We start from the raw sequence: 9,573 nt of genomic DNA, 5'->3' as shown, positions 1-9,573 counted from the left end.
TATTACAGTAAAAGTACTGCAGTATTATGAGTGATGTAGTTAAAGTATTACAGTAAAAGTACTGCAGTATTATGAGTGATGTAGTTAAAGTATTACAGTAAAAGTACTGCAGTATTATGAGTGATGTAGTTAAAGTATTACAGTAAAAGTACTGCAGTATTATGAGTGATGTAGTTAAAGTATTACAGTGTGACTAATATATTATTATATATGACATCATATAGACTGTATTACCAATAATATCTTCAGTTTGATGAAATGGAAATTGAATGGGGAAAAAAGGACTACAAACTGATAATATAGGACTACAAAAACGCCCTATGTGACGTCACTAAACGACGCAGGACCAGACACATGGATAAGCATTTTTTTCTTTACTTGTTGTAGTAAAAAAAATCATCAGTGAAAACATTTCCTCTTCATCGATAAACATTTATTAACAACATATAAACATTAAAAGCTCGTTGTCATCACATAATCTTTAGTTTTACTGTTAAAAATAAATTGCATCAGCCGTTGAGAAAGGACCCCGCTGCCTCATAATGGGAAGCCTTGGATGACGTCTTTTATCATTTATCAACGAAATTAAACATCTAACAAACATCATTTTCTTAACATATATTATTTCCTAGCATCACATTAAAAAATAAATAAGTTTTAATCTAATAATTTAGTGTAGGAGACGACTAACGGCTGTTTTTTTATCGATGTTTTTCTGGCATTAGCCGCGGCCGCCTCCTTCATTCTCTTTTCAGTCAAGATGGCGGGCGACGAGTCTGGCACAACGCTTGGTCAGCCTCATCTGTCCAAACAAGACCTTAATTCTCTGGTGAGTGTCCGTTTTACTCATTATTTTAGCTTTCTAATGTAATGTCGGTGGTTGTCACTCGGTTATGTCGTTGAAATCGGTGAAATGAGAGTGTTTATTGACGGTAACGGTCGCCGGTGCTACGCCGCCACCCGGCACATGACTGCGGGCCTGGAGGAGCCGGACACCCGCCTCACTTCCAACCGGGATTACACTACATTTATCTACATTTATAGTTAATATATCTACTTCTAAACACGTTTAAGTGTCTAATTTATATTTACAGTCCCGGTTGAGATAATTGTCTGTGCCCTAACGTTCACAATATGTTAACTCTGAATGGTAGCAGCATTCATTGATAAAGTAACTAAGTACATTTACTCAATTACTGTATTTAAGTACAATGCAAAGGTACTTGTACTTTACTGTAGTGTTTCCATGTGATGCTACTTTCTACATTTCAGAAGGAAATATTGTACTATCTACTCCACTACATTTATTTGACAGCTTTAGTTACTTTACACATGAAGATTTAACATAATGGAAAATATAACAAGCTATTAAAATACAACATATTGTTAAAGATGAAACCAAAAAGCAGATTTCAGATGTCTATGAGTTGTTAACAGCTCCACCAAATAGTGATTTTTCTCTCTAAACTTCTCACATGCTTTCATTTCAATAAATGTTCAAATGATCCAATATTTCAGCAAAAATCAAAGATTAGAGAAAAAGTCCAAAAACTGAAAACACATTTGTGTATCAGAACTTTTTTCTTCTTTCCCATTAATCATCTTAAACTCATAATACTTATATACTTTCACTGTAGTCCTGCTTTTGTAGTCCACAAACTGTAAATATTATAAGTAATACAGTCCATATGATGTCATATATAATAATATATCATTACTTTTACTGTAATACTGCATACTACATCACTATAATACTGCAGTACTTTTACTGTAATACTGCATACTACATCACTCATAATACTGCAGTACTTTTACTGTAATACTGCATACTACATCACTCATAATACTGCAGTACTTTTACTGTAATACTGCATACTACATCACTCATAATACTGCAGTACTTTTATTGTAATACTGCATACTACATCACTCATAATACTGCAGTACTTTTACTGTAATACTGCATACTACATCACTCATAATACTGCAGTACTTTTACTATAATACTGCATACTACATCAGTCATAATACTGCAGTACTTTTACTGTAATACTGCATACTACATCACTATAATACTGCAGTACTTTTACTGTAATACTGCATACTACATCACTCATAATACTGCAGTAGGATTTTTAATGCTGGACTTTTAGGTTTTATGAAGTATTTATATATTTCTTTATTGGTACTTTTACTGAAGTAAAGGATGTGAAGAGTAAAATCTATAAAAAAAAAAAAGTCAATGAGTGGAGTGAAGTAAATGACAGCAGAGATAAATGTTTTTTTATAGACTATACAGTAGATTATACATCAGTAGAAATCTACGTTCAACCAGCAGATAGTAGGGTTAAAATGACATCTCATGTATTTTGTATAATGAATCTTCTCTGTTTAGTTACTGTTTATAATTTACTCTTCAGTATTTGTTTCTTTTACCTCATTGAATTTGTGGCTTCTGTAACACTTTAATTCCTCTTTGTTATTAATTTATTACTCTTATCTGTTTTGATGATGTGTGAATCTCCAGCGTGGTAGTACTGGGTGATAGTGATAGATATAGATGTCCTTTATTATTATTATTACTATCAGTTACCCAAATATTGAGGTGACACACTAACACACACACTCTGGCTGGAGAGAGTCCAGAGGATGAGTGTGTGTCTGTGCTGCCTCTCTTTTGTTTCCATTCACCTCGAGGATTAATGGGAGCTCTGTGCTGCTCTCACTGAAAACCTGCCAGAGTATCGGGTAGTTATTCACCGTCTGGTCTGATGATTTGTGTCGTTTCTTTTTTTCTTTTTTTTTCCGGCAGGATGTGACCACCCTGACGCCTCTGTCTCCAGAGATCATCAGCAGACAGGCCACCATCAATATCGGTACGAAAAACAGACCATGAATGATCAGTTTGGGTGTTTATTAGCATTAGACCTGTTTTGATTTCTCTCTCTCTCTCTCTCTCTCTCTCTCTCTCTCTCTCTGTCTCTCTCTGTCTCTCTCCCTCTCTCTCTCCCTCTCTCTCTCCCTCTCTCTCCCTCCCCCTCTCTCTCTCACAGGAACTATTGGTCATGTGGCTCACGGGAAGTCCACAGTAGTGAAGGCCATCTCTGGTGTCCACACTGTCAGGTTTAAGAATGAGCTGGAGAGGAACATCACCATCAAGCTCGGATATGCTAACGCTAAGGTGAGACATGCTGGAGCAGCTCTAGCTAATGATATATTCACTTTGACAGCTTGAAGGCAGTTTTCTTCATTATTTAATGCTCACTTAGAGACACAATAGCAGAGGTAGACTTTGCTCTTATTTCCAGATTAGCTTTATTTAAAATGAAAGCTTCCATCAGCCTGAATGTGATGATGATGATGATAGTAACTCGATCTTCATGTCAATCTTCTTGGTTGTAGATCTATAAGCTGGATGACTCCAGCTGTCCCCGGCCGGAGTGCTACAGGTCATGTGGCAGCAGCACCCCTGATGAGTTCCCCACAGATATCCCAGGAACCAGAGGAAACTTCAAACTGGTCAGGTGAGACAAGAGAGACCTGAGAGAGGAAAAACTCACTGAGGAGTTTCAGCTTCAACATTTAACATGAAATCTGTAAACTCTTTGTTCATAAAAGTTCTCATGATATCTTTCTTTTTATTGTGTTTTCTATTTGCTACTGCTTCTGTTGCTACTACTACTTATACTTCTGCTACTACTAATACTACTACTACTACTACTTATACTACTACTACTACTACTACTACTACTACTACTACTTATACTACCACTACTACTACTACCAATACTGCACTACTTCTTATTCTTATACTACTTCTGCTACTACTTATACTACTACTACTACTACTTATACTAATACTTATACTACTACTACCACTACTACTACTACTACTAATACTACTTGTACTACCACTGCCTGGTGAGTTTTGTGAGTCCTTCCTCTGTGTGAAGCTCTCTGGATCCACCATGTTGTTTTTAAGGTGGAATGTAACTAAAGCTGAAGTTGAATTAAACATGTTCTTTTTTCTTCTCCTTCCTCTCAGACACGTGTCATTCGTCGACTGTCCCGGTCACGACATCTTGATGGCCACCATGTTGAACGGAGCAGCTGTCATGGACGCAGCCCTCCTGCTGATTGGTGAGAATCTGTCACACTGAGGAGGAAGAGGAAGAGGAGGAGGAGGGTGAAGCTTTGATTTGACTGGTTGCTGATTGGTTTCTTCTCTGTCGTCCTGCAGCTGGTAACGAGTCGTGTCCTCAGCCTCAGACGTCGGAGCATCTGGCTGCCATCGAGATCATGAAGCTGAAGCACATCCTGATCCTGCAGAACAAGATCGACCTGGTGAAGGAGAGTCAGGCCAAGGAGCAGTACGAGCAGATCCTCGCCTTCGTGCAGGGTGAGACCAAACCTCCGTCATGCTTTTCATCTAAATTACAGTTAAAAGAAGAGTAATGAGAGAAAGTGGAAGGAACAGTTATTCTTATATATATCTGTTTTTTAATTCTTGGCTCTTCTGCGGCCATCACCTGATCTCTGTCCCTCTCTCTTTCTTCATCATGTGATGTGTTTCCTGTCACAGGCACGGTGGCCGAGGGCGCTCCCATCATTCCCATCTCAGCCCAGCTGAAGTACAACATCGAGGTGGTTTGTGAGTACATCGTGAAAAAGATCCCGGTTCCCATCAGAGACTTCACCTCCGAGCCCAGACTCATCGGTAAGAAGAGAAACGATGTGTTTTATATCTCACACTGCACTGTAACTTTAAATCCTCCTCTTTTAAACTTTATTTTATTTCCAATTTAACCCTTCTAATCATATTTAAATGTCTTTTTTTATGCTGCCATGTGTTACTTTTATATCCTAAAGCACTTTGAGTTACCTTGATATTAAAATATGCCTGTTTCCTGTCTGTAAATCACTCTTCAGTCTTTTTGACCTGAATTGAATCATTTAGATCTTGTCTGATAACGTCTCTCCGTCTTCTTCGTGTTTCTTTCAGTCATCAGATCTTTTGACGTGAACAAACCCGGCTGTGAAGTTGATGATCTGAAAGGAGGCGTGGCAGGAGGAAGTATCCTGAAGGGAGTCCTCAAGGTCTGATTTCATCTCCTTTAATTATATTAAATGTGAATAAAGGATATTTTTTAATGGTGGATTTAGAATTTTTTGAGTTAAATCTAAACTAAAATGTGGATCAGCAGCATAGAAACAGTTTAGAAAGTTGAAATATTTCTGTTTTTATATATTCTGGGTCACATGAGGATAAAAATAATGTAAAAATGGGTCAAACTAGAGTCTGAACTGTTTGTAATGTAACCCTCGTTGTTGTGCAGGTGGGTCAGGAGATCGAGGTGCGACCGGGGATCGTGTCTAAAGACCACGAGGGGAAGCTGATGTGTAAACCCATCTTCTCAAAGATCGTCTCTCTGTTTGCTGAACACAACGACCTGCAGTACGCTGCACCAGGAGGACTCATCGGTACGTACAGAGTCACCAGAGAACATCTGGAGCTCAACATCTGGACTGGTTCTAGTTCACAAAGAATGCATCTCACGTATTTGTGTGTGTGTGTATTTGTGTGTGTAGGTGTGGGTACTAAGATCGACCCCACGCTGTGCCGAGCTGATCGTATGGTGGGTCAGGTGCTCGGTGCCGTCGGAGAGCTGCCAGAGATCTTCACCGAGCTTGAGATCTCCTACTTCCTGCTCAGGAGGCTGCTGGGAGTCCGCACAGAGGGAGACAAGAAGGCCGCCAAGGTGAGCAAAGCATCATGGGAAATGTAGTCCCTCTGAACTAGAAGAGGAGTGATGTTAAAGGAACATCTGTCTGAGCTGTAACTGAGAGAAAAGTGTTTTTATTTGGGATGAACAGACTCATGACGACTTCTTTTATCCTCTTCAGGTCCAGAAACTGTCGAAGAACGAGGTTCTGATGGTGAACATCGGCTCGCTGTCGACAGGCGGCCGAGTCAGCGCCGTCAAAGCTGATCTGGCCAAGATCGTCCTCACCAACCCCGTCTGCACCGAGGTGGGAGAGAAGATCGCTCTGAGCCGACGTGTGGAGAAACATTGGCGGTGAGAGTCTCACTCTGATTATTATTCTCTGTCAAATCTGCTCTGAGACACAAAGTGCAACCAGAAACATGAATACTGTTTTATTATTTAATTTAATCTGATGTATTTGGTGTAGGGCTGTCAAACGATAAATTTTTTAAATCGAGATTAATCGCAGAATTTCCATAGTTAATCACGATTAATCGCGTTTTGAATTGCATGTTTAAAATCCTGTTATTTTCCATTTGAAGGCAGTTTTAAGCCCATAATGTAAAGCATTTCTTACCAGAGTGTCTTAACTGGGAATCAATCACGGCTCTGCTGCGACTCCCACACTCCAAAATGGTCCTTTGGTGGAGCTGAGGCTGGCTTGGCTGCACCTGGGTGTTTAGCGTGGAGGTGCTAACTCAAACTCCACGTACTCCGGTGGTAGTTAAACTCCGTTTGACACAGGTTGCATTTTACTTTTGACTTGTCAACTGAAGCGTCTGGAAGTGTTTTAAAGTTAAACAAGCCGTTCAAAAGTCCAGTAGCTCTCTTACTTTCCATCAGCGCGGTAGGTTTACTGCAGGAGGCCACTTCAAAGCATAGCGCTACAGCTAGAGGAGCCGTCTACGGGGGAGTAGAAGGGACAAAAAGGCTTGCAACATTAAAATGAGATTTAAAAAAATTAACGCGTTATGTATTGCATTAATCTGATCGCGATTAACGTGTTAACGCTGACAGCCCTAATTTAAAGACATCACTTCAGACTTCAGGAGATAATTAATCAGCATTTATTTTATATTTAACAGCTTTAAACTCATTAATGTAGTTAATTAAACATTAAATCTAACTTAAGTCTCCTCTCTCTCTCTCTCTCTCTGTGTTTCAGTCTGATTGGTTGGGGGCAGATCAGGAGAGGCGTCACCATCACACCGACAGTGGACGATGACTGAGGAGAACAACAAAAATACAGAAAGACAGGGTGTTACCATAGCAACGCTCCCATCAGCCACCGGACATCATGACAATTACACATTCTTCTTTTTTCTTTTTGAGTTTTGTTTTTTTGGAATTTTATTATTATTTTTCAGTATGGAGGAAGGAAGGGAACAGAACAGGACATTTATTTTATGGTTTAAAGACTCTTCCTCTTCCTCCTCCTCTTCCTCCTCTGCTCCTCTTTACTCTGCAGAGACACGAGGAAGAGGAGGAGGAAGAGGAGGAAGTGCTTTAGACTGTCATAACAATCCTCCAGAGTTCATTCAGTACAGAAATACAGAAACACTGTGCTGCCAACAGATTTCAGACACGACTAATAAAGTTAATTTGAAAGAAGTGTTCGGAGTGGTTTTTGTTTTTTGGTCATTAAAGGAACATTTCATAGATTTAACAGACGTCTGATAACTCCACTGCTTTCAGATTATCTTCTCTTTATGACTTTTATATTTATTCTACTTTTCACACCTGAAACACAGAGATGAGAAATCAGTGGAAAGAATGAAGGGAGGAGGAAGAAAGGAAGAAAAGGAGGGGGAAGGAAGGAAGAAAAGGAGGTAGGGAGGAAGGAAGGATAGAGGGAAGGTAGGTAGGAGGAAGGAAGGAAGAAAAGGAGGGAGGGAGGAAGTGGAAGGAGGGGGAAGGAATGATGGAGGAAAGAGGGAAGGTAGGTAGGAGGAAGGAAGGAAGGAAGGAAGAAAAGGAGGGGGAAGGAAGGACGGTAGGAGGAAAAGGAAGGAAGAAAAGGAGGTAGGGAGGAAGGAAGGATGGAGGAAAGAGGGAAGGTAGGAGGAAAAGGAAGGAAGAAAAGGATGGAGGAAAGAGGGAAGGTAGGTAGGAGGAAGGATGGGATGGAGGAAGTGGAAGGAGGGGGAAGGAAAAAGGGAGGGAGGAAAGGAAAGAATGGAGGAAAGGTGGAAGGAAGGAAGGAACAGTCAAAACAGAAGGGGTGCTTTCAGATTATCTTCTCTTTATAACTTTTATATTTATTCTACTTTTCACATAAAACATCTGAAAACACACAGAGATGATAAAGCAGGGGAGTTAAATGTTTAAACGTGTTGCAGCTAAAAGTTCCGTCAGATTTGAGTCTAAAAAGTCCAAAATGTTTACTACATGTTTTAATTAGTATGAAATAATGAAATAAGGCAAAGAAGATGTATTAGTACAGTACATTTCAACAAGAAGACAAATCAAAGTACTTTATATTAAAACATAAAATACATTAAAGCAATATAAAAGCAACACATGGCAAAATAAAGAAGACATTTAAATATGATTAACCCTCCTGTTGTCCTCAAGGAAGGAAGGAAAGGAGGGAGGGAGGAAAGGAAAGAATGATGAAGGGAGGAAGGAAGGAAGAAAAGGATGGAGGGAGGAAAGGAAAGAATGATGAAGGGAGGAAGGAAGGAAGAAAAGGAGGGAGGGAGGAAAGGAAGAGAAGGAAGGATGGAGGAAAGGTGGAAGGAACGAGGAAAGGAAGGAAGAGAAGGATGGAGGAAAGAAGGAAGAAAAGGAGGTAGGGAGGAAAGGAAGGAAGAAAAGGATGGAGGAAAGAAGGAAGAAAAGGAGCTAGGGAGGAAAGGAAGGAAGAAAAGGAGGTAGGAAGGAGGGAAGGTAGGAGGGAGGGAGGAAAGAAAAGAAGGAAGAAAGGGAGGAAAAGGAAGGAAGGAGGGAAGGAAGAAAAGGAGGGCGGGAGGAAAGGAAAGAATGAAGGGAGGAAGGAGGGAGGAATGGAAAGAATGAAGGAAGGAAGAAAAGGAGGGAGGGAGGAAAGGAAGGTGGAAGGAAGGAAGGAAGAAAAGGAGAGCGGGAGGAAAGGAAAGAAGGAAGGAAGAAAAGGAGGGAAGGAAGGAAGAAAAGGAGGAGGGAGGGAGGAAAGGAAAGAATGAAGGAAGGAAGAAAAGGAGGTAGGGAGGAAAGGAAGGAAGGATGGTGGAAGGAGGGTTGGGTTATTGGACAAAACTAGTAACATGAAAAAGCCTCCTGGGTATTATAGAAATAATAATAATAATTTACATTTTCTTCTATTTTCTGACATTTTATAGATTGGATCATTATTGATTAACTAAAACTCGAATCAGCAGATTAATAAATAATGAACATAATCTTTATCTGCAGCTCAGTTACATAAGACACAGTTTATTACACCGGAAACCAGCTGCTGTGATTAGTTCATATGTAACATTTGAATCATTATAATAAGTATATTCTCATTAATACATTAATTTAAAGCTGTAATTTATGTTTAAAATACTAAATATCTGTAGCAGGAAGTCATCTTTTCAAAAACAGTTTCAGCAAATTAATAAAATATTTAATAATTATAAATAATAATAATAATAAAATTCCACAAAACATTGATCACATCTCTATTATATCACATTAATTGTTAATTTAGAAACATTTAAATGCATTTTAACAAGTTGTTTCAAAGTCTAGCATTTATTAAATTCAAAATAAAATGTAAACAGGTAGATTAATAATGATAATAATTAAATTAATTAAGTTTATTTTACAGCATGCATCAGAACCA

At 39.2% G+C, this 9,573-nt stretch overlaps 1 protein-coding gene across 1 annotated transcript; it reads left to right on the top strand.

Annotated features, from left to right (window-relative positions):
* The first annotated feature begins 756 nt into the window (after positions 1–756).
* eif2s3 (eukaryotic translation initiation factor 2, subunit 3 gamma) lies at positions 757–7,376 on the top strand. Its single transcript, XM_053342103.1, has 12 exons — positions 757–829; positions 2,813–2,876; positions 3,054–3,181; positions 3,403–3,524; positions 4,046–4,140; positions 4,241–4,399; positions 4,583–4,717; positions 5,003–5,097; positions 5,337–5,481; positions 5,590–5,759; positions 5,905–6,077; positions 6,931–7,376. Exons 1-12 carry the CDS (start codon positions 761–763, stop codon positions 6,992–6,994), a joined length of 1,419 nt encoding a protein of 472 aa, XP_053198078.1. The 5' UTR covers positions 757–760; the 3' UTR covers positions 6,995–7,376.
* The last annotated feature ends 2,197 nt before the right edge of the window (positions 7,377–9,573 follow it).

Source organism: Scomber japonicus, chromosome 21 (genome assembly GCF_027409825.1).
Source record: "Scomber japonicus isolate fScoJap1 chromosome 21, fScoJap1.pri, whole genome shotgun sequence".
Lineage (NCBI taxonomy): Eukaryota > Metazoa > Chordata > Actinopteri > Scombriformes > Scombridae > Scomber > Scomber japonicus.
Note: the sequence above shows the minus strand (reverse complement) of the source record. Positions and strands in the feature narration are given on the sequence as shown.

Excerpts from the sequence above, each read along its gene's own strand:
- eif2s3 (XM_053342103.1), top strand. The coding sequence starts at position 761 with ATGGCGGGCGACGAGTCTGGCACAACGCTTGGTCAGCCTCATCTGTCC. Across the intron at positions 4,718-5,002 it reads CTCCGAGCCCAGACTCATCG|TCATCAGATCTTTTGACGTG; the intron begins GTAAGAAGAGAA and ends TGTTTCTTTCAG. Across the intron at positions 6,078-6,930 it reads CGTGTGGAGAAACATTGGCG|TCTGATTGGTTGGGGGCAGA; the intron begins GTGAGAGTCTCA and ends TCTGTGTTTCAG.